The sequence below is a fragment of the Trichosurus vulpecula genome, chromosome 3 (genome assembly GCF_011100635.1).
Source record: "Trichosurus vulpecula isolate mTriVul1 chromosome 3, mTriVul1.pri, whole genome shotgun sequence".
Classification (NCBI taxonomy): domain Eukaryota; kingdom Metazoa; phylum Chordata; class Mammalia; order Diprotodontia; family Phalangeridae; genus Trichosurus; species Trichosurus vulpecula.
Genome location: NC_050575.1, coordinates 408851711 through 408876610, shown reverse-complemented (window position 1 = coordinate 408876610; position 24900 = coordinate 408851711). Strand labels below are relative to the sequence as shown.

The 24900-nt window shown below is 43.3% G+C and overlaps 1 protein-coding gene across 1 annotated transcript; it reads left to right on the top strand.

Annotated features, from left to right (window-relative positions):
- Positions 1 to 266: 266 nt before the first annotated feature.
- On the top strand, positions 267 to 23732 carry LOC118843397 (zinc finger protein OZF-like). The gene is made up of 5 exons (XM_036751025.1): positions 267 to 456; positions 1929 to 1981; positions 13757 to 13883; positions 15124 to 15219; positions 20272 to 23732. Exons 2-5 carry the CDS (start codon positions 1949 to 1951, stop codon positions 21522 to 21524), a joined length of 1509 nt encoding a protein of 502 aa, XP_036606920.1. The 5' UTR covers positions 267 to 456; positions 1929 to 1948; the 3' UTR covers positions 21525 to 23732.
- The last annotated feature ends 1168 nt before the right edge of the window (positions 23733 to 24900 follow it).

Sequence of the window (24900 nt, the reverse complement as noted above, 5' to 3'; positions counted from 1 at the left end):
TCGGAGATGATCAGCAGAGTGGGTGGTGCGTAGGTGGAATAGAGCCCTGGGCTGGAGTTGGGAGGCCTGGGAGGAGTCTAGGGTTGATCATTCTGGCAGCCAAGGCATTTCCTGTGATCTGAGGCATTCCCTGTGATAAATGGCAGGGTTTGGGGAGGAGGGGCAGGGGGTTGGCCCTTGATGTGATTGGAGGAAAGGGCTCACCCTGGGGGCCTTGGGGGCTGGGCAGGGTGGTACTCTTGGGAGGAGGAAACCCCTCCCAGAGTGGACTGGCAAGAAGCAGGAAGCCTTACCTCTGAGATCTCTGCATTCTTCCCTGGAGCTGAAATCTCTGCTTTCTGGAAGCCAGCTCTGTATGTGCGGGTCCCGCTTGGGTCAGAGCCAGGACTCCACAAAGGTCCTGCCTTTTGCTGGCTGCAGGTGCCATTAGGTCTCATCCTCCCCATCTGACCTCAGGTGAGTGTCCTCCAGGTCTGCGAGGAGCACACCTGCCTCCCTTCCCACTCCACTGGATGAGCTACCCAACCCTAACTCTTCCAGACTCCCAATCACTTCCCCAAATGTCCAGGGTTCCCCTCGCCAGATTTCCCATTGGGTCACACTTTCCCAAACTTTAGACTTTGCCCATAGGGACCCAGAAGTTCTGCTTTCAGCCTTCCTATCAGCACCCAGGTGTCCTGTCTTCCTGCTCCCAGCTCCTGTGTTCAGACCCAGGACCCTATACGGATAGAGGAGTTCTGCCTGCCCTGAGGACCCCTCCTTGCATGAAGGAAACAAAGCTCTTTCCTGGGCCCTTATCAGCTGTTGGGCTGCTTCCCTCTCATGTCCCAGGCACGTGGCTCCCTTTCTCTATTTTCCCTTTAGGGATTCTGAGCCTAAGCTTTACCAGGGGGTCCCAGGTGTCCTCCCTAGCTCCCTGTTAGACCTCAGAACACAGTCTTCTAGCTTTCTCAGACTGTCCACCTGGAATCCATCTGTCACTCTAGGGACCTTGACCTCCCTGCCATGAGCTATGTTCGAATGTCTTGCCTCCCAGACAATACCCTGCTCTTCTTTCCCAGGTCTTCTGCTTTCCTGCCTTCACTTCTTTCAGAGCCCTCAGATCTCATGCAGGGGGCTGAATCCCAGACTGGGTCTCAGAGTCTCAGACTTCCATAAGCATTCTCTGGCAGTTCCATTCCAGAGTCTATGCTATAGAACTCTGACTGGTCTCATCCTGCCTGGGATCCCAAGCCCCCTCTACCTCTTGGGGCTGCGTAGGAGGATGGGGAGGGGAGGGAGACAGGAGAGAAGCAAGACAGGGACAGAAATAGTCTTCCTGTTCAGATCCTCCTCATTTCTGAGCCTGACCCTCCCTGCTGCCTCCTTCCCCTCTACTGGTTACAATCTTTCCCCTGAGGGCAGGCCCTGGCCCTCTGTAAATCCCAGTTGGGCAGCCTAGTGCCTAGAAGGAGAGGGGAAAGAGTTCTCCCTCTCTGGGATCCTTCTCCCTCCCCAGTTCCGTCTGCAGACACCCAAGGCCTGGCCCAAGCAGGTATTGGGTCAAATCCAGACACCAAAGCAGGAGGGAAAATAGAAGATTTATTATAAGGTATAACATATAGCAATCACCCAGAGTTGGAGCACCAAGGCAGGCAGCCTGGGATTAAGGTTACATACAGGTGGGGCAGATGGGCTTTTCTGTGTAGAGGTAAAGAAGGCAAGGACTTTCCAGGTGGCTCCGGGCTATCTCCTGGTTATCAGAAAGGCTTAAAATTAGGACATTCCTTGATTAGTTGGGATATCTATGAAGAAGAGCTTTCCCTGCTTCTCCATCTGTGGGGCCATAAAGGGTGGAGGAGCAGTTCCCTGAGGTAGGTAAAGTCCAGAGATAAGATGGAGAAAGTTTACAAAATGGAGTCACTTTGGTTCCTTTGTTCCCTACACAGGGAGCCTGGATTCAGAGGGCATGGCCCCTGGGAGCAGCCGAGCCCCAGCCCAGGTGAGTGCAGTCCATCCACAGGCTTGAGCCACATCAGCAATCCAGCCATTTCCATAGAACCAGAGCATGGTCTGTGGAGCTGGTGATACCTGCCTGATGGATCATTTCTTTAGAAAAAGAAGCATGAAATTGAATAGAGTATTAAAAACACTGCTCCGCTCCCACATTCTGTGTTTTAATCTGATTCTTTACAACCCTGGTGTCTTGAGTGCGGCACAGCCCCCTCCCGCCAATGTTGCCATCCCAAGTTCTTTTTGTGAGGAGATCAGGGTGAAGAACTTATCCAGGGTCACACAGCTAGTAAAATCTCAAGTGTCTGAGGCTGGATTTGAACTCGGGTCCTACTGACTCCATGGCCAGTGCTCTATCTATTTACCACCTACTACCCTCTCCTCTATTTTTTTTAACTTCCCCTTCCTTACAGCTGACTGACAAGGGTGACCCCTTCATTCCTTAGTCTCTATTACCCGGGAATCGTGTCTTGGCTCTCTTAGTGTCTGCCATCACTTCCTCCCCCTACAGACTGCTCCTCCTCCTCCTCTCTCTTTCTTCTGGCCTCCCTTGTACCACCTGAAGGTCCAGGAAATCCCTTCACCCTGAGTCTTGTCTGGGCAGTCATGGAGCAGAGCCCTGAAGGCTCCCCCAGCTCTTGTCCTTTGCTGTGCAGTCGTCAGAGCAGAAATTGTTCTCCTGGTGCTGCTCGTGTCCTCCTGCCTCAGCTCACGCAGGCTTTCCCAGGTCCCTCTGAAGCTCTCCCCTTTACCAGTTCTCAGATCAAGTCAATGAGCATTTAGAAAGGCCCTAGATATACAAACCCAAGATTTCTTGTGCAGACTGCTCTGGGGCCATCCTGCTGCTGCTGTGTTTCTAAGACCTGCCCTGGCAGTGATTGAATGATGGACAGCTTCTATACTGTTTAAAGGAGGCTCCTGGGATTCTCACCCTTGCCTCTGTTGGTCCTGGGCACCAGGACTAGCTTCACCACATACCATATTATTGTACAGATTGGCTTCCTGGTGAGATAATTTGGTCTACACTGTGCAGTGTGCCATGCACTGGCAGAGACTATGAGAGCAATTAGGAGAAAAGGATGGTTTGACAGAATCAGGTTAGTGTGTCAAGGTCCCTTAGACAGCTACTTGGAAAATCTGAGTTTCCCATAGGCTGGAGCAAATCCTAGATTGACCTGGGAAAGGAATAACGGATGGAACTGATTCAAGCCAATACTCAGTTTAAATGTTAACTAAAAATCAGACACTCCTGGGTCATTCAACAAGCAAAAGGAGCTTCATTTAAGTATAGCATAAAAATGATATTCAGTATGGACACCATAGTTCTTTAGCTTGAGTAGACAAGGTTTGTGGCACCTCATCTGGTCAGCAGAGCAAAGTGTAGCAGTGTGCCATTTGGGGAAATGTATCATAGCTGAAGGACCCTGATTTCACAAGAATAGACTTTTAGGCCTTTAGGTTGCCAGGCAGCCACACTAATTTGTCCAGAGACCCTTAGAATACTGCTTGGAGGGAGGAACATGAAGCCTTTGCCAACTATGTAAGTCAGGTCCTGGGGACAGCTTTGTTGCCTTTGTGGGAAAAAAAAAAAACAAAGTGGCCTAACCCTGTATGAGGGGAAGGACAGAACTCTAGGAGGTAGGAGCCCTTTCCCAAATGGGGAGGGGCCTTCCTTTGACAGACATCAGGTGAGTGGTCAGTCTGATTTCAAGACTGGGTGAAGGAAGGACACCAGCATTTTTTATCAACGACCTACTAAGTGCCAGACACTGAGTTAAGCACCTTCCCAATATCTCACTGACCCTCACAACCAACCTTGGAAGGTAGGTACCATTATCCCCATCCTATTTTTACTTATGTAGTCTGGAATATTTGGAGGAAAACATTTTTTACCTCATTTTAAAATTCATCATTTTTTTACATCAGAAATTAGCCATCTCTCCCTTCCCTTTCTGCCACACACCGCTCCACCCCCCCCCACTGAGAAAGCAAGAAAAACGATATTCTGTTGCAAGAATGAATGTAGTCAACCTAAAGAAAATTTCTCAATTGTTATAGCTAAAGAAAATTGTATCAACCAGTACTTAGAGTGTCAGCCCTCTATCAAGGGGTAAGCAACATGTCATCACGACTCCTCTGGAAATGACTGATCATTGCATTGATCAGAGGAGGAGGGGAGGGGAGAACAGAGGAAGGGAGAGGAAAGGGAAAGAGGAGAAGAGATGGGAGGGGAAGGGAGGGGAGGGGAGGGGAGAGGAGACGTAGGCAGCATGTTTCTTTGGTCCTCTGGAGTCTTGATTGGTCTCTATGCTAATTCAAGGTCAATGAAATAATATCCCATTACATTTGTTGAACTTACTTGTTCATCTATACCACATTTATGAATTATCCTTCAGATTCTCTTTCTTTCCACCTCAAAAAGAATTATAAAAATTGAATTTGTTTTGTTTAGGTTTAATCCTTCCCATAATCTAGCCTTCTAATTCCCTCTCCTTTCTCTCCTTTCTCTCCTTTTCACTACTGAGTAAAATGTATTTCTACAGGTAACTCTGTGTTGCTCATGTTCTTCCTTCCTTTGACTAGAGGACTAAGGTTCAAGCCATCACATGTTCCCCGCACCCCACTCTCACCTCCTTGTTTGTATACCTCTCTTTCCACCTTTTCCTTAAGATCAAGATATAGCAGAACCCCTTCTAGGTTTTCTCTAATTTGATTCCCTCTGTGAGCCCTGAGAGAAATCAGAGAGGACAAATATCACCTTCCCCTTTTTGAATGAAAATAGTTTATCTTTTATTCTTTTTGTTCTCCTAGGCTAGTTCATCCTTCTTTACTTTCTTATGTTTCTCTTCACTTCTGTTTTAACTTCAAAAGCTCTCTGCAGTTATGGTCTTTTCATCAAGAATGCTTGGAGGTCCTTTACTTATGGGACATTTTCCCCTTATATCATTATACCCAGTTTTGTTGGGTAAATTACTCCTGGTTATAAGAGCATATCCTTTGCCTTCTGTCATATCCTATTCCATGATCCGTGCTCTTTAAATGATGGTTATTGCCAAATGTTGTGTGATCCTGTGGCTCTTTGGTATTGGAATTGTTTTTGGTTTTGTTTTCCTGACTGCTCGCTGTATTTTTCTCATTCACATGTTAGCTCTGTGTTTATGTCAGTGGTGTTCCTAGGAGTTTTCATTCAGAGATATGTTTCAGGAACTGATTTGTGGTTTATTTTGACTTTCTGCTCTGGTTATAAGACATCTGGGCAGCTTTAAGATTTCTTGAAATCTGTTGAGGCTCCTTTTTTTAAATGGCATTCAGAAAGTCCAATATTATTTTAAATTTGCCCTTGTTCTCTTTTCTATATGTTTTTACGATGAAATTTTTTACGATGAGATAACCAACATTTACTTCTGATTGTTTTTTTCAACCTTTTGAATTTGTTTTCATATCTATTATTGCCTTGTGGCTTCTGTTTGTTGTATTCAAAGTTTTAGAGAACTTGTTGCTTGGCCACGGTTTTGTACCTTGTCTGCCAAGCTGTTAACTCCTTGATTCTTTCTTCTATACTACTCATTTCTTTCCCCCTCAAACACTCTCATTCCACTTCCAAACATGTTTAACTCTTGCTTCAATGCTTCCAGAAATTCTGGCTGAGTTTGTGCCCAAGCTGTGTTTTTCAGAGGCAGTGCCTGTAGATTGAGTCACTCTTGTGTATTTGTGTCTCCACTTCTTCTGGCACCATAACCATTCATTATGGTGAGGTTCTTATTTTGTTGGCTCATTTTTTCAGCCTACTTCCTCTGCAGCACCTTGGAAGGAATGTCTGGGCTGCTCTTGTTGCTGCTTCCTCGGGGTCCTGAGGGTTGTCTTATTCTAGGATCACAGGGGCAGATAGAGGCCTATGAGCTCTCAGTGTTCCCAAAGTGGTCTGATCTAGAGCAAAATCAGACTGTTGCCCTACTATTCAGAGCTCTCTAAGTTTGAGTCCATTTAAGAGTGGATTGCGGGGGGCAGAGCCAAGATGGCAGCTGGAAAACAGGGACTTGCTTGAGCTCCCCGCCAGGTCTCTCCAAAAACCTATAAAAATGGCTCTAAATAAATTCTAGAACTGCAGAACCCACAAAATAGCAGAGTGAAGCAGGGATCCAGCCCAGGACAGCCTGGATGGTCACTGGATGAGGTCTATCATGCACAGAGCGGAGTGGAGCGGAGCTCAGCATGGGTGATGGCAGGACCAACCAGACCAGGAGCCAGGCAGAACAGGCCCTAGCACCCTGCAGCAGTGAGCTGTGGCAGTTACCAGACTTCTCAACCCACAAACACCAAAGACAACAGAGAAGTTTAGTGGGAAAAGCTTCGGGGGACAGAGTGAAAAGAGTTCCCGGTTCAACCACACTGGGCCCACCCCCCCCACCCCGCCCTGGGACAGCAGGGGTGGTGCAGCTACAGAACTACAGCTGCAGTTGCTTCCAGCCCCAGGCCCACCTGGTGGGAGGAATTAAGTGGTGAATCAGAGCAGGAGTGCAGAGCCTGCTTAAGATTTGCATCAGGTCCAGGTTAGCAGTTCTTGGGGAAGGAGAAGTGCTGGTGTGGCAGAGCTAGCTGTATAGAAATAGCTCTGAAATCAACTTCGCATCCCCTCAAGCTTGGAACAAAGTACTCTCTGCTCTAAAAGCAGTCATACCCCGACAAAAAACTCAAGGGTCAAGTAAGTTGACTGGGAACATGGCCAGGCAACGAAAACGCACTCATTCTCAGACTTTGGAATCTTTCTTTGGTGACAAAGAAGACCAAAATATACAGCCTGAAAAAGTCAACAAAGTCAAAGAGCCTACATCAAAAGCCTCCAAGAAAGCCTCAGGCCATGGAAGAGCTCAAAAAGGATTTGGAAAAGCAAGTTAGAGAAGTAGAGGAAAAATTGGGAAGAGAAATGAGAAGGATGCGAGAAAACCATGAAAAACAAATCAATGACTTGCTAAAGGAGACACAAAAAAATACTGAAAAATATATTGAAGAAAAAAACACCTTAAAAAATAGACTAACTCAAAAGGCAAAAGAGCTTCAAAAAGCCAATGAGGAGAAGAATGCCTTGAAAGGCAGAATTAGTCAAATGGAAAAGGAGGTTCAAAAGACCACTGAAGAAAATACTACCTTAAAAATTAGACTGGAGCAAGTGGAAGCTAGTGACTTCAAGGTATTATAGATTTTATAATATCAAGATATTATAAAACAGAACCAAAGGAATGAAAAAGGGGAAGACAATGTGAAATATCTCATTGGAAAAACCACTGACCTGGAAAATAGATCCAGGAGAGATAATTTAAAAATTATTGGACTACCTGAAAGCCATGATCAAAAAAAGAGCCTAGATATCATCTTTTAAGAAATTATCAAGGAGAACTGCCCTGATATTCTAGAGCCAGAGGATAAAATAGAAATTGAAAGAATCCATCGATCGCCTCCTCAAAAAGATCCCAAAAAGAAAACTCCTAGGAATATTGTCACCATATTCCAGAGCTCCCAGGTCAAGGAGAAAATACTTCAAGCAGCCAGAAGAAAACACTTTGAGTATTGTGGAAAAATAATCAGGATAACACAGGATCTAGCAGCTTCCACATTAAGGGACCGAAGGGCTTGGAATATGATATTCCGGAGGTCAATGGAGCTAGGATTAAAACCAAGAATCACCTACCCAGCAAAACTGAGTATCATGCTCCAAGGCAAAATATGGATTTTCAATAAAATAGAGGACTTTCAAGCTTTCTCAGTGAAAAGACCAGAGCTGAATAGAAAATTTGACTTTCAAACACAAGAATCAAGAGAAGCATGAAAAGGTAAACAAGAAAGAGAAATCATAAGGGACTTACTAAATTTGAACTGTTTTGTTTACATTCCTCCATGGAAAGATGATGTGTATGATTCATGAGACCTCAGTATCATAGTAGTTGAAAGGAATATGCATATATATATGTGTATGTATATATATATATGTGTGTGTCTATATATGTAGGTATATATATATATATGTGTGTGTGTGTGTGTATAAAATACACACACAGAGGGCACAGGTAGAGTTGAATATGAACGGATGATATCTAAAAAAACTAAATCAAATTAAGGGATGAGAGGAATATATTGAGAGAGGGAGAAAGGGAGGGATAGAATGGGGTAAATTATCCTGCATAAAAGTGGCAAGAAAAAGTGGTTCTGTAGGAAGGGAAGAGGGGGTAGGTGAGGAGGAATGAGTAAGTCTTGCTCTCATCGGATTTGACCTGAGGAGGGAATACCATACACACTCAATTGGGTATCTTATCCCACAGGAAAGAAGGAGGAAGAAGATAAAAAAAGGGGGCACGATAGAAGGGAGGGAAGACAGGGGGAAGAGGTAATCAAAAACAAACACTTTCGAAAAGGGACAGGGTCAAGGAAGAAAATTCAATAAAGGGGGATAGGTTAGGAAGGAGCAAAACAGTTAATCTTTCACAACATGAGTATGTGGAAGGGTTTTACATAATGATCTGCATGTGGCCTACGTTGAATTGCTTGCCTTCTTAGGGAGGGTGGGTGGGGAGGGAAGAGGGGAAGAGAATTTGGAACTCAAAGTTTTAAAAACAGACATTCAAAAAAAAAAAGTTTTTTCATGCAACTAGGAAATAAGACACACAGGTAATGGGGCATAGAAATTTATCTTGCCCTACAAGAGAAGAACGGAAAGGGGGATGGGAGGGTAGTGGGGTGACAGATGGGAGAGCTGACTGGGGAACGGGGCAACCAGAATATATTCCATCTTGGAGGGCAAGGGAGGGTAAAAATGGGGAGAAAATTTTTAATTCAAACTCTTGTGAAAATCAATGCTGAAAACTAAATATATTAAATAAATTAAAGAAAAAAAGAAAAAAAGGAGTGGATTGCTACCAGGTTCAGTCTATACTGGCCAACTAATGAACTCTGCTGGCTGGCACAGAGAGGGTAAGTTTCTTTTTATTTTGGGACTACTGCCCTTACTCCACTGGAGGCTGGGCTGGAAATTGGCAGGGAGACCCTGCTTGGCATCCTGAACCACACCCTTGATTCTGCAGGCTTCTACTCTTCCTTGCTTCATTCCTCAGGGTCTCCCTACCCAGGAATTCTGGTGCTTGGTACAGATTCCCTTGACCCTGGTTATGTGAGCTGGGCCTGGGTAAAGGGCGAGAGAGCTGCCAGTGGCAGCCATCCTGTTGCAGTTCCCTGACTTGGGTTTGAATCTTCTTGCCCTGTTACTCCAAGGACTTTCCCTTTTCCCCTGTGCTGACCTGGACACAGGACTCACAGGGTTTTGTGGTTTTCCCCATCAGGATTTGGTCTGGTACATTGTCCAGATCTCTTAGCTGTTTGTGGAACTCCTGTTCAGTGCATTGCTTCCTCACTCTGCTATCTTGATTCTGCCATGCCCAGAGACAGTATCCTCAGTTAATATAAGTTGAGAAAACCGACCCTGATGTTAAGGCATTTGCCCAGCATCACATAGCTATGAGTGTATGAGGCTTCATGTGAGCCCAGGTTGTCCCCAAGATCAGTCTTCCTGACTCCTGGACCAATGCTCTTGGCAGAGGAGGAAGATGAAAAGCTCCTGGAAGAAATCTGGCACTAAGATAACTGATCAATAAACATTCATTAAGTTCTCGGGACACACAGAGAGGCAAGAGACAATGCAGTTACCGAAGGCCCTCACAACAGATTGGGGAATTCTGCAGAATAGGAAATAATTAAGAGAGAGAAACCACTAGAATTAAGAGGGGAAAGGCTTCCACAGATGAGACTGAGGTTGGGACATAAGACAGCCAGTGCAGCCAGTAGGGCAGATAGGTGGTGCAGTGGGTAGACTGCCAGACCTGGAGTCAGTAAACAGGAGTTCAAATTCAGCCTCAGATTCTTACAAGCTCTGTGACCTTGGGCAAGTCACTTGACCCTGTTTGCCTCAGTTTCCTCCCCTGTAAAATGAACTGGAGAAGGCAATGGCCAACCACTCTAGTATCTTTGCCAAGGAAACCCCAAAATCATGAAGAGGTGGACATGACTGAGCAATAAAAGCAACATTATGGAAGGCGAGAAGCAGAGATAAGGAGGAAGAGTGTGACAGTGGGGCTGTCCAATGAAATGGGGCTGGCCACTGAAAATGTGTGGAGTTGAGAGATGGAGGGTCTTGTTTATGGAACAGCCAGGAGGCCAGGATCACTGGATAGAAGAGTACATCCAGGTAGGGACTAAGTTCTAAAGGGCTTTGCATGACTTGTATTTTTATTTTGTACTGGTGGTTATTGAGTGGAGGGACAGGGTGGTGACATGCTCAGAGCCTCCCTTTAGGAAAAATCACTTTAGTGACTAAATAGATGACAGATTGGAGTGGGGAGAAGCTTGAGGCAGGTGGATCCACCAGCAGGCTGTAGCAATGGCCTAGGTGTGAAGTGATGAGGGCTTGGACCAGGGTGGAGGCAATATTAGGTGGGGGAGAAGTGATCATTTATGGGAGATGTGGCAAAGGTGGAATCAGCAGAGCTGGACGACAGATGAGATGTGGGGAAGAGAGAGTGTGAGGAGCAGAGGGTGGAACCTAGCTTGTGGACCCACGTGACCTGCACCAGGTGCCAGCTGACATCTTGGTGGCCTACTACCTAGGCCTGAATTGGATAGGTGAGGACATGGGCCTAGAGGCAGCCTTCAGGGGTCAGGAGCAGTTGGAGAGTCTAAGGTGAATTCCTAGGGAGAATCAGATTTAGAATACATTGTTGGTCTGGCTCAGATCCTAGGATGTGAGCAGTGGCTCAGTCCCAGCTCCTAGCCCTGCCTGAAGCATATATATGAATCACCAGGGCAGGAATCACAGTCAAACATGGGACGTGCAGAACTTGCCAGCTGGCTGATAGTGGCCAAGTTCAGTAGATTTACTGTTGCCAAGAAGGCTGAAAACCAAATCAGGAGCCTGCAGAACTAGGATCCCATTGTGGGCAAGGGAAGCCTCAGTCAGCTTTGCCACAGATGAGACCACTTGTGGAGCACTGAAAGCCTCCAGGTCCCCAGCCTGAGCTGTCCTTGAGATTCTGGAGTGAGGCAGCATTCAATATCTCTAGGAGAACAGGAGGACCCAGGAGAACACAGGCTCTGCCCAGACACTCCTCCCGGAGGGCACAGAGACTGGCTTTAAGTTAAACACTGCAGTCAGTGATGTTACAGAAATGTGATGGAGTCCTGTTGGGCTCTAAGTGATGACGGGGTGCTTTTAGAGTAGTCTGGGAAGATGTATAGGAACTGATGCATAGCAAAGGGAACTGCACCAGGAAAAAAGTTTATATGGAGACAGTGTTGTAAAGATTACCTTGAAAGACTTGGAATCCTGATACGTGTAGTGATCTGCCACTATTCCAGAGGACTAATCAAGCATGCATCTGCCTCCCCTTCAGATATAAGTGAATGACTTGGTCCAGAATGAAACTTTTGCCCATGGCCAATGTGAAATTGGGCTTTACATGATTTTACATGTTGAAAATAGGGGTCTGGTTTTCCAGTTCATTTTCAATGAGGGTGGAGGTCAGAACAAAAGAAAGGGGATTTTTTTCTTAATTGAAAAAAAAAAACCTATTTATCGTCCATGGGATAGAGCCTTTTTGCTTCCCATCTTCGTCAAGGCTTTAGGGAGGATTATTTTGTTTTGTGTCTGGAATTCTGAGCCAAGAGCTAGATACATCGAGAAATGGCAGCTTCTGAACCACACAAAACTAACCCTTGAAGCCCAACAAAGCATTGTAGCCCAGAGGAACATCCTGGAGCCACTGAAAAAGGAGAAGAGAATTTCCATTCATGCAACAGCTTTGAATTGTCCCTGTGCCCTGTGAGGTCTAAGCTTGAGACCTCTTTTTTCTGGACTTTGAATGTACTTGTGGTCCAGTGTGCCAGACTCTTTTGGGCATGCTTACATACTTGCTATGCTTCTAGAGAAAACAACTTTAAAATATAAAATAGGAACAAACATTTATAAATGGACTGGCTTCCCCTTGCCCAATTCTGGTTTTCAAGGAGTCATTTTCTTCCTTAAGATTCTGAATCTCCCATCAAAATGGGAAAAGGTGCCACATAGCAGTTCTTTCTGTGGTGGCCAAGAGGAATGGCTGAACAAGTTGAGGTATATAAATGTAATGGAATACTATTGTGCTATAAAAAGTGATGAGCAGGCAGTGTTCAGAAAAACCTGCGAAGAAATGATGAGCAGGCGGTCTTCAGAAAAATCTGCAAAGACTTATATGAACTGATGGAGAACATTGTACACAATAACAGCCACATTGTGCGATAACTGACTTTGATAGGCTTAGCTCTTGTCAGCAATTCAAGGACCTAAAACAATTCCAAAAGACTCATGATGGAAAATGCCATCCACATCCAGAGAAAGGAATATGGAGTCTGAATGCAGATTGAAGCAGACTATTTTTTCTCTTTTGTTTTGTTTTGTTTTGTTTCTTTCTCATGGTTCCTCCCATTCATTTTAAGTCTTCTATACAACATGACTAATGTGAAAATATGTTTAATAAGAATGTATATGTAGTGCCTATATCAGATTGCAAACTGTCCTGGGATGGGGATGGGAAAGGGGAGGATGGTGTAGAAAATTTAAAACTTATGGAAGTGAATGTTGAAAACAAAAAATGAAGGAAGTAATTAAAAAAAAAGATTCTGGAACTCCTTTTCTAATTGGTTGACTTTCTTTTCATAATCTTGTTTCCCTTGCATTGTTCTTATTCTACTCCTCAGTTTTTGCTCAACCTTTCTCATTTGATTTTTCAAGTCTTGTTTAAATTCTTCCATAAATCCTTTTTAGCAGGTGACTATTTGACATTATTGGTTTTAGTAGCCTCCTCTGAAGAATAACCCTGATCTTCTCTACTCACATAGCAATACACTATAGTCGGATTCTTTCTCCTCTGGCTGTGCATTTTTTTGTAATAGTTTAATTTTTGTAATCACCTCTAGTCCTGGGGTAGGGCTATGATGCCTCTGGCCTCAGATCCTCCTTCTGTTCTCCCTTCTGACCTCAAACCCAAACCAAGACCTGCAGCCTCCGGTAAGTACCCACAGCCCCACTGCTTCTGCACTCACAAGATAAGCTATTTTGTCTATAACAGCTTCATACCCAGAGTGATCTTAAGCCCTCTATGTAATTACAGGTAAAGTTCCTTCACTTGTGGGAACCCTCTCATACCACTCTGTACAGTCCAGATTCTGATTAATATCTTTTTAGAATGCTCTTCATATTTCCTTCTAGATAAAACTTTATTTCAGCCATTCAGGAAACAAACTAGATCTTTTCCTTTACTTTGTTCTCTTTTCAGTGATCATATTTAATATTCACGCACTGCTACCTACCATCTTCTCACAGACTTTTTTAAGAATACATATCACTTATACCGGTTCATTAGGAAGCAATTTCACGTTACCCCCTCTCTCTTTTTCCTCCACCAATGAATCTGCCTCAGACAGAACACACATTCTCCCTGATTCTACAAGGAGACACATTCCATAATCAGACATTTGTCAGCCTTATTCCAACTGATGATATAAAGTGCTTTTCTCAAAATTCCATGAGGATCTTACTGACTAGTTTCAAAAGTTGACTCTGACACTCATAAAGAGGATGATCTTTGGGCAAATCCCTTCTCTTGGCCTTGATTTCTTCCTATAAATTAATGGGGATTTAACCCTGAAGTATCTTTCAGCTCTAATTCTACAAACTTTGATGATGTAGGAGACAGTGACCTTTAAGGATGTGGCTGTGGACTTCACCCAGGAGGAGTGGGACCTCTTGGACCATCCTCAGAAGGAATTATACAAGGAGGTCATGGTGCAGAATGCCCGGAACCTGCTCTCCCTGGGTAAGGACACTTCCCTGCTCACTCTGCAGTCAAAGGGAATGTCTTCATTGCCTAGTGTGCAGACTTTGGAGCATTTGTCAATTATTAGAGAAAGTGTATATCTCCTGTGTCCAAGAGCCAGACCCTCATGCTACCTGGTTTTCCTATAGAAAGTCTTTCCACTGTGTGATAGGAAGCTGAGAGTTTCCTTTGCTGCTCCTGATGCAGTCTCTTACCAATTCTAGACATCTTCAGGTCAAAACTCCAATCAGTGTGGAAGAATCTCAGACATGGAACTAATCCCAGAGGTTATTTGGTCTAACCTCTGCCTGGACATGAATTTTGATGCCAAATCGCAGAAAACTGCCCAGGCAGCTTTTCCTTGCAGCCCCTCCCTCTTTGGGATGGGTCTAATATTTGGAATATTCTTCTATTTAACAAGCATACATTGTGGCTGGTGTAGGAGGTTTGTCCTTAACCTTCTTTCATGTTACCCTGAACTTCCAGCACAGATGGTGTAAAAGGAAGGGAAGGCAATAAGCATTTACCTTCACTTGCTATTTGCCACAAGCTGGCCCAAGGGCTTTCTTTACAATATTATGTCACTTCATCCTCATAATAACCTTGCAGAGTAGGTGATATTATTACACCCATTTAACCCTTGAGAAACTGAGGCAAACGGAGGTTAAGTGGCTTGTCCAGGGGCACACAGCTACTAATTGTCTGAGGCTGCATTTAAAGCCAGGCAGTCCTGACTCCAGGCCCAGGGCTTGCTCTACTGCACTAGCAGCTGCCTCTGATTTCTAGACAATGGAAACCATGCAATGGGTCCATCCTTTCATGAAGAAGGTACACAAGATCAAATTCTCTGACTCCAAAGGGGTTCCAAGGTTTTCTCCCTGACCTCTCCCCAGAACCCCCAAAATTAATGCTATGGAAAATATCCTTCAGGATTCCTGCGAACCACCCTGGGGTCATTGCCTGCATGCCACTCTGGATGCCAGGAATAACTAAGAGTATGTGAGAAATAGTATTTGGACAAACCAGGTTGAGTTCGCCAGTAGAAAACTCAGCCAAGGAGACAAACACCCCCTGAATGAATAGTACACACTGTTTATATAGGTTTCAGGGAGTGAGGAGCCAGTTAGGGGGACTGGGCAAAGGATGATTCTTCAAGGTCCCTGTTACTTGGGCTTGTGGCTTATCTGACCAGTTTTGAATTTCTCCCCATGCTCATCCCTAACTGATTCCCCATGCCCAGGGCTTCCAGTTCCCAGAGAAGATGTGATCTCCTATTTTGAGCAAAGGGAAGCACCATGGATGCTGGAGCAAGAAGGCCTGAGGAGCCTCTGTCCAGGTGAGTGAGGTGAAAGCAGGTATATGAGAGCTGTGATTATGAGAGGCTGCTCTGTGTTGTGGTGAAGGAAGTGCTAGATTTAGGGGCAGGAAGGCCTGCCTTGGAATTCTTTTTCAGATATTTTTATTAACAGTGTCTCCCTGGGCCAGTCTCTGAACCATGGAGCCTCATTTTTCCCAGGGGGTTAGACTCCATGGCCTTTCAGCTCCCTTCCAGGGATAAATTTATCATCTTATAAGAAGTTACTATTTGGAATTTGGGGAATGAAATCTCTTGAAAGTGCCAAAAGGGATTAGGCTCTCCAAGATGAGCTCTTTCTTAGAGCTTCTTCAAACCCACAAATATTTATTAAGATTTTGCTGCATGCCGGGCCCTTTGCTATGCATTGGAGTCATTAAGAGATGCAAGGGTAGTCCTCAGCACTCCTGGATTTCACAATCTGGTGAACAGGTCAACAACTGTGTAGAAAGCCAGTATGGACAGCTTAAATTAGAGCTGGGCAAGGGGGGAAGGCCCTAAAGTGGGGAAGACTAGGAAAGGCTTATTGTGGAAGTTGGGCTCTAGCTGGGTCTTCAGGGAAGCCAGGATGAGTATTCTAGGCAAAAGGGATAGTGAGAAAAACCCAAGGAGTCAGGAGGTGCAGTGTCCTGTTCACAGAATAGAAGGGAGGCCCATAAGACTGGATTATAGCATATGTGGGGGTGGGGGTGGGAGATGGAAACAAGGTGAAAAAAGACTGGAAGAGTAGGAGATGGGGAGGTGATAAAGTGCCTTATCATCAACCCTAGGGATGATTTTACATTGAATCCCTTTGCTGGGGAGTCAGAGGAGATTGTTGAGTGGGTGGTGACATGATCAAGTGAGAGCTTTAGGAAGATGACCTTGACATCTGGGTGGAAGATTGACTGGAATGGGGGGAGATGAGGTAGCTAGAACAACCAGCAGACTCTGAAATACCTCAGGGGTGAGGCGACTGGGGCCTGAACCAAGACAGTGACAGTGCTGGGAGAGAAGGGGGTATGTGGGAAAGATGTCACACAAGTGGAATCCCAGGACTTTGCTACAGAGTGGATATGGTGTCAGGAGTGTGAATGTGTGAGAGTTTATGAGGACTGCATGACACTTCATCTCTGAGCGTGGACTGTTGAAGATGCCTTAGATAACATTAAGAATGTAAGGAGATGGGAGGTTTGTGGGAAAGAGAATGAGTTTCATTTTGCATGTGGTAAAAGGAGGACCAGGAGGGAGGAGAGTCACTAAAGCTTAGAGAGGAGAGTATCAAGAAAAAGGGGTGACTGACAGTGCCAAACCCTGCAGAAAAGTCAAGAAGAAGGAGCATCAAGAAATGGCCATCGAATTTAGGAATTTCAGGATCGTTGATAATTTTAGAGGAATAAGTTTCAGTAGAAGAAGAAAGTTGGGAGCCAGACTGGAGAGAGTTTCAAAGAAAGCAAGAAAAGAGTTGGAGACACCATTTTTAAATGGCCATCTCTAGCTATCTGACCATGAAATGGAGGAAAGAGAGAAATGGTTTTATTTGTGACAAGAGGAAAGGAGTCCTTAGTGTGGGAGAGAGTGAAAATCAGTGAAAAAAATGCAGATTCTAGGGGAAGAAGGTACCAAGGTTGAAGAGGGATTGAATGCAATTATTTACATACCTAAAGTAATTTGCTTTAGCAAGAAAAAGGATGAACTTTTTACCTGATACTGAGCCCAAAAATGAAAAGAATGCATCTGAGGAATGTGAGATAAGAAGAATAAGATAGCTCTTGATAAATGTCCAGCTTTTACTATGAAATAGGAGGCCAAGAAGGTGTCAATGGGTGGGGTGGGAGCAGGAAGAGTAGGAGCCTTAAGGGAGCAATAGGAAAGAAAGATTTGGAAAAGCTGCTGTGGTGAGTGGCATAGGGAGGTAGTTAGAGAGGTGTCAATGAGGGTTCAGCTGAGACTGTGGAGCCTACATTTGTAGTGGACTGAGGCAACTTGGTTTCATGGTTTTCTCACATCTCATCTCTACTCATACACATGAGTAGGAGTGAAGGCCGATGCCTTACTTGGAAGTAATCCAAGGCTAGACTTTGCATAAATCATCAGCCCAAGTCCCTTTCCTGACCTCTGTGGCTCATTCTCTGTCCCATTCTTGGAGAATCATTGGCCAGTTTCATGGAGGTGATGACCACCTCTGCTTAGGGAGCTGGGCAGTAGAGACTTGAAGGTGTCCCCTGGTATGAGACCCTTCAGGAGCTTACAAAGAAGCCTCTGTGGTGTTCAGGGTTGGGTCTGGTCAGGTTCCACCAGGGTTAGAACCTAACAAAAGTGACCACTTAGAGGTGAATGGGTGCAAGAAAGACAGAACCATGATGGAAATGAGAATATGAATTTGACAACTAGGAAAGAGATCAGAATGGAGGGATTGAAGTAGAGGCTAGGCCTGCTGTCAGCCCTGGGCCCAGTCAGGCAATCAGTAAAGGTTGATTGAGCACCTTGTGTTTTAGGCACTGTGCTAAGCTCTGAGGGTACAAAGAAAGTCAAAAGAAAGTCTCTACTGTCAGGGAGCTCCCAGTATAGTATGAAAACATGGACATAGTTGGAGAAGAAGGAACAGAAAATGAACCTCAATCTTAGTTGATCTACTTGAAAAGAGACTGTTTTGGAATGGAAATACATTTAGTTCACAGGGAAATGAGAGAATTCAAGAAGTGAGAAAAATCACAGTCTGAGAAGGAGAACAGAATTGGCAAGAAGTAGTCTAAAATTAAAATCATAGTGATAAAAATAATAGCTAGCAACTACAGTCATATGAATTAATACTCTAAATCTGTATTGATCAGAGTAATGCGAATGAAAACAACACTGAGGTACTACCTCACACCAGTCAGTGGGTAACATCACAGAAAAGGAAAATGTTGGATATAGGAGGGGATGTGGGAAAACTGGGACACCAATGCACTGCTGGTGGAGTTGTGAACTGATCCAACCATTCTGGAGAGAAATTTGGAACTTTGCTCAATGGGCTATAACACTCTGCATACTCTTTGATCTAGCAATACCACCGCTAGGTCTATATACCAAAAACATCCAAAAAAAGGCACGAGGACCTATTTGTACAAAAATATGCAAATGATTTAGTTTACAAAGAGCTTCACCGCACTGGATCCTCACAACAAACGTCTGATAAGTGAAGGCATGTGCATCAATTGGGGAATGGCTAAACAAGCTGTGGTATATGACTATAATGGAATATTATTGTGCTATAGAAATGAACCTGTGTTGGCAGTTTTCTGTGTGCTGGTTGTTAGTGGGTCTTAAACCCCTTCAGCAGCCGCTAGCAGATTGTTGCAAGCCCAGATTGTTTTGATCTGCTTTAGTAAGGAAAGCAACACTAAGGAGTTAACAATCTTACTTTAATCCACCATACAAATATCATTTACTTAGTTCAGGGGAAAAAGCCAGCACGCTGGACTTCAGAGCAAATACAAGTTACAAACATCAACAGACAAACCTTTTCTGATTCAAATCTCAATGCATAGTTACCAGAGTTTAACAAAATCCAGACATCCAGGTTTAGAAGCTGGAGGGTTCTTAACTACAGCTGCCCAGAGTGTCCACATCAACACACCTTCAAGAGTGAGAGCCCTAAGCAAATAGCTGTGTTCTCTCTTTTTATGCACTCTTTAGCCATCATCAAATGTCATCTGAGCGACCAGAACTTAAGATTTTATTATTGGCTCTGGTCTTCGGAACTCCCCTTCGGACGCTGAGGGCTTCACTCCCACCTAGTCTTAGCACCTCATAGATAGGGGTTTGGGCCTGGGGCTTAGCACCTAATAAGACTCAATCAAAGACACCCAACTTAATTGATATTAAAGTTTATTAATGAAGATTTTTTTTAGTACAAATACATTTTATTTTACAATATGATATTTCATTTTCCCATATTAGATATTAAAACTATTTTTAACATTTGATTAAATTTAAAATTCCTAATTCCTTCATTCCTTCCCCTCCCTTCCATGAGATGGTAAGCAATCTCACATGGGTTATACATCTACAATCTTCATTACAAGGAATTTATTTTTATTTTAGTAAGCAGAGAGATTTAGAGACTTTTTTTAAAAAAGGAAATAAGTAATCACTATCAAAATAAATTAATAGGCCAAAGGGCAGCTAGGTGGAGAAGTTGATAGAGTACCAGCCCTGGAATGAGGATGATTTGAGTTCAAATCCCACCAGACATACTTGACACTTACTCACTGTGAGACCCTGGAGAAGTGCCTTAACCCTAAGTGCCTTGCAAAAAAAAAATAAAGTTTTTTTCAAAAAAATTTAAATAGGCCAGAACAAAATCTTTTATATCTTAGGTAAATACAAAAAACAGTACTGGTAGTCTTCATGTGACCTCAAATACTGCAATAGACAAAAGAAGAAGATTGGAAGTTGTTACTATGGACATTACATTATATTTACAAATATGAGAGATCATGAAATAATTTGAATATTTAGTATGTGTACACCAAATGCCATAATATCTGTGAAGAAGGGATTGAAAGTGCAAAAAGATGAAAGTGAAAAGGAAGGACTGAGTGGAAGGAATCTTTCTAGTACTGGGGAGGGAGCATGCCAAGTCACAGGTTTTAGTTCATGTCTCACATTAGGGATTTTGAGTCAAATCACTGAGCCATTCTGAGCTCATGGCCTTGGTTTTTGTAGGAAGCTTGTGGGGAGTCCATGAGGATTTCATGGTTGGTCCATGATGGTCCATGATTGTGGCAGTTTCAAATGTTTCCAATATGATAAGGACACTCTGCCTCTGTCAAAGGTTTGTTATGAGGATCCAGTGTAGTGAAGCTCTTTGTAAACTAAATCAACCTTGGGATGTGAGCTAAGGCTTTTTGAAATAATTGGTTCTGCCCATTTGAAGACTTTCGAAGTTTGAAGATCTTTCTCTTTGCCTGAGGAAAGAGGATGTAAAGAAGTTTATATTCTGCCAATAAAGGGAAGGGGATATAATTATATATGTGTCTGTATATGTTTCTTGCTTGTTTCTTTCAGAAAGAGAAATCAGACTTGAAGTGAAGAAGACTCCTGCAGTCCTAAACCTTTCTGTGGAAGAAACTCAGGAGCAAAGATTGATGGGTGATGGTCCCTGTGACTTCACTTGGAGAGAAATCTCTGCTCTTCATTGGGGAATTCACACTGGAGAGAAACTTTATGAATGCAATCAATGTGGAAAGGATTTCATAGTCAGCTCCAGACTTAGAGTACATGAGAACATCAACACGGGAGAGAAACCTTATGAATGTAATCAGTGTAGAAAGGCTATTACAAACATGGCCAATCTTAGAGTACATCAGGGAATCCACTCTGGAGAGAAACCTTATGAATGTAATCAGTGTGGAAAGGCTTTTACAAAGAGGGCGAATCTTAATGTACATCATAGGATCCACACTGGAGAGAATTCTTATGATTGTAATCAATGTGGAAAGGCTTTTAGACAGAGAACTCATCTTAATAAACATCTGAAAAACCACACTGGAGAGAAACCTTATGAATGCAATCAGTGTGGAAAGGCTTTTACACGGAGGTACCATCTTATGCTACATCAGAGAATCCACACTGGAGAGAAACCTTTTGAGTGTAATCAGTGTGGAAAGGCTTTTACACAGAGTGCCAATCTTACCCTACATCAGAGAATCCACACTGGAGAGAAACCTTTTGAGTGTAATCAGTGTGGAAAGGCTTTTACAAACAGTGGCAAGCTTAGCTTACATCAGAAAATCCACACTGGAGAGAAATCTTATGAATGTAATCAGTGTGGAAAGGCTTTTACACAGAGGACCAATCTTACCCTACATCAGAGAATCCACACTGGAGAGAAACCTTTTGAATGCAATCAGTGTGGAAAGGCTTTTTCCCACAGATCCTGTCTAGTGAATCATCAGAGAATCCACACTGGAGAAAAACCTTATGAATGCAATCAGTGTGGAAAGGCCTTCAGAGTCAGCTCCACTCTCAGGATACATCAGAACATCCACACTGGAGAGAAACCTTATGAATGCAATCAGTGTGGAATGGCCTTCAGAGTCAGCTTCAGTCTTAGAACACATCAGAACATCCACACTGGAGAAAAACCTTATGAATGTAATCAATGTGGAAAAGCTTTCAGAGTTGGCTCCAGTCTTAGAATACATCAGAACATTCACACTGGAGAGAAACCTTATGAATGTGATCAGTGTGGAAAGGCTTTTACACAGAGGATTCATCTTAATAAACATCAGAGAATCCACACTGGAGAGAAGCCTTAGGAATGTAATCAGTTTGGAAAGGATATTAGAGTCAGCTGCAGTGTAGTTAAACATCAGAGAATCCACGCTGGAGAAAATACAATCCACGTGTTAAAGCCATCAGGCAAAAGGCAGCCCTCTTTTCACATCAGAGAATTCATATAAGATATAAATCTCATCACTGACATGATTGAGGAGAGGCATGTAAATGGAATATAGAGTTTTGTAGACAGCAGAAAATTCTGCATACAAGCCATTTATGGATTCAGTGTAAGAAGGCCTTCAACCAGAAATCGTCTCATATCCTCTCCTCAATGGATTCTGTTAACAAGATTTTTACTGAGCCATTCTCTACCCTGAGAATCCTTGGAGTCACACAAAGCAGGCCTAGAAACTGGAGTGCCAGTAATCAGATTGTTTAATCGATGTCAGAATGAGGAATGTTCCCTTAGCTGAAGTAAAAGCATAGGTTTTATTTTTAAATCCCAACAGGGGAAGGAGGGCAGAAGGTGGTTACAAAGAATCCTTTAGTGGTTTCTCACAAGAAATCCAGAAGTCCCACAACAAAATTCTGGAGCCATGTCTTTGGGGGTGATAACCCCCTCCCCTAAAGTAGAGAACCAGAGTTCTGTGAGAGGAATAGTTTCTCCAACTTTGATCCACTTCCCTGAAGGTCCAGTGATTGTGATCTTTGTCAGTTTTGATTAATCGATTTTAGCTACATTGTGAGCTCTGAGTGCCAAGCCAGACAGCCAGCTCTTGAAAAAAGTAAATAATTAGTATATTTATTATACATATCACATTGATTAATATGAAAATTATAAATTCCTTTCTCAATACATACTAGGAAGAAATTATGAATGTGTACCACAAGGACATGGCTTTCTCTGGAACATGGAGGTTACTGGTGAAGGATAAATTTTCTCTAATTATACCAGAATGCTGAAATAAGTCATGGCATCCCACCAGGTTGAAAAACTAAAAACGGAGGAAATAGGGTCATAAACTCTAGAACTGAGTAATGAAGACACCTGGATGTTGTCAAAAACAGAATGTCTCCAGAATTATGCAATTAACTCGCATCAATATTATGTCAACTGCAGGAAAATGTTTGATGACAGGAAGAAATGAGAGGTGTTTGATCAAGGGTGTAAAAAGTGGGGTGATTTGAGTAAATTTTGTGGTCTCGTGTAGGCCACTTATATGTATGTATTAGCCTATGTTCAGGCTACTGCCTATGACAATCAAGAAACTTCTCATTCACTGATTTTTGTAACCCAACAGTCATGCTGATCAGGAAGGCTTTCCCCTGATGGACTTGAAGAGTAGGACCATTGTGTAAAAAAGCATCTGCTTCTAGGAAGGTAAGTGGTGCTGCCATTTCTATTTAATCAGCCTCCCATGTTTGTTCCTGCTCAACTAGCTTGGCAGGGGAATGGAAAGGAGCAACCAACCACACAAGAAGCTCCTGGGCTGATAGTCACATACAATCCAAGGCTCTGGACAGTCAAAGGGACCTCCTGAAACTCCTCTACAGTAGATGGTTTGTGTCTTGGTAAATCTAAATAGACTGTTTACTGTGGCCAGATCAACTAAAGCAAACAGGGTGGAAATGAACACTTGCTGAATTTGCAAAGCCTGCAAGAAGACAATCTATCTCTTTGTTTTTCTAACTCTGCTCAAGCAGAGAAGAGACACATAAGGGGGCAACAATTTTTTTTTCCAGTCTACAGAAATTTATAGTGTCATTAAGGAAAATTTAAATTTATGACTTTAAGAAGGCAGGTGGAGCCCTGATGTCCCAGTAAGGGCAGAAACTCACTTGAACGCTCCCAAGTCCTCCTCAAAACAATGAAATGATGCTTTGAATCCAATTCTAGATAGGAAGAAGAAACAAAAAGTCAGAATGAAACAGTGTTCGAACCCAAGACAACTTAGGAGGCCGCAAGTAAAATGATGATGGTTGGGCCTGGAAAACAGTGTGATTGGAGTGCTGTCAGCTTACTGACAGTAGAGGGGTCAGACCACTGTTCAGAAGAAGATTATAAGGAACCTTTGCTGGCTTTGGGCCCAGGACCATCTTATATTGTACAGACAGTTTCACTTCACAATCCCCGAGTAAAGGGAAGAGAGAAGGAAAGAAGTTGGAACTCAGTTTTTTTTTTCAGGATGGTTTAAATTTTGTTTTTACATGTAATTGGAAAAAATAAAATGTGGAATTTTTCACACAAGAAAAAGTGATGCCAGTGATCTGGGTTGCTGAAATGTATGGGAAAATTCTGGGAGGGGTTACTTTCAAAGACATGGTCTTTTACAGGCCCATCAGTAGCACCACATTACTCCCTCCTCAAAAAAAATGGGACCCAACATCTTTTGGGGTAAGGGCCAAAGTCTCAGATTCTGAAACTGCTTCCTGCTATCAAGGGCCATACAGCTGTCCCTGCCTTGAGGAGGTCCCACAGAGGGGTTGACTGGAACCAAGGACAGACTGCATTCAGGGTCCAGTGGGGAGTGGGGTGGGTGGGGACATGGGCTGGTACTCACTGTTCACTATCAACCATAGCTGAATGGTCCATAGTCTGGAAGGTACAAATCTGACAAAGCAGGGCCCAAATTCGGGGGGAATTAAAAGTGATGTCAGAATGGGGGAAAACAAAACAGCAAGAGTGCATTAGAACTTCCACTCTGATTCCAGTTCATTTAGAAGGATAAGATGTTACTGGGAAGTAACAATAATTTTCTAGGTAGAAGTTTTTCACCCCTGGGTTCAATACTGAAGCGAATGAATTTACCAGGGACTGACTTTTACTCTAATTAGAAGAGGCTTGGGAGGATACTTAAGTAAGAAGATTACCTCCCTCTAAGAAAATTGATTGCACTGAAATTCTCTTCTCCAAACCAAAGGGAAGATGTCTCTGCTTTAGTTTCAGTACGTAATAGAATAATATAATTATTAATTTGTTTAGAATATAGAAAGGAATATAAGTTTAGCCTAAATAGCTCAAATCTGAAACATACCTTTTACTATCCCAGCCTTTAGTCTATGGGACAATAGTTCATATGACTATGCAGGGAGGCAGATGACAAGCCTGAGTATTAATTTACCCAGTTGTTGGAGTAAATTTGTTGTTTGACTATACATTCAGGTCAAAACAGCAAGATCTCACATGCTTGCATCTTGTGCCTATCTTTGAGTTACCATCTGTTCCTATTATAGAAATTTTACAGAAAAGGAAAACCAGTGACATGATTATATCAAGGATGACATTATAAAACATCGTTATCTCTTCTTGAGTTCAGATAATTCACAGTTTTCCAACCATGCAGTATTAATTGCACCTCATATCCAGGTGGGTAACATTCCTTTTCAAAGTAACACAATGGGGAAACTGAGTCA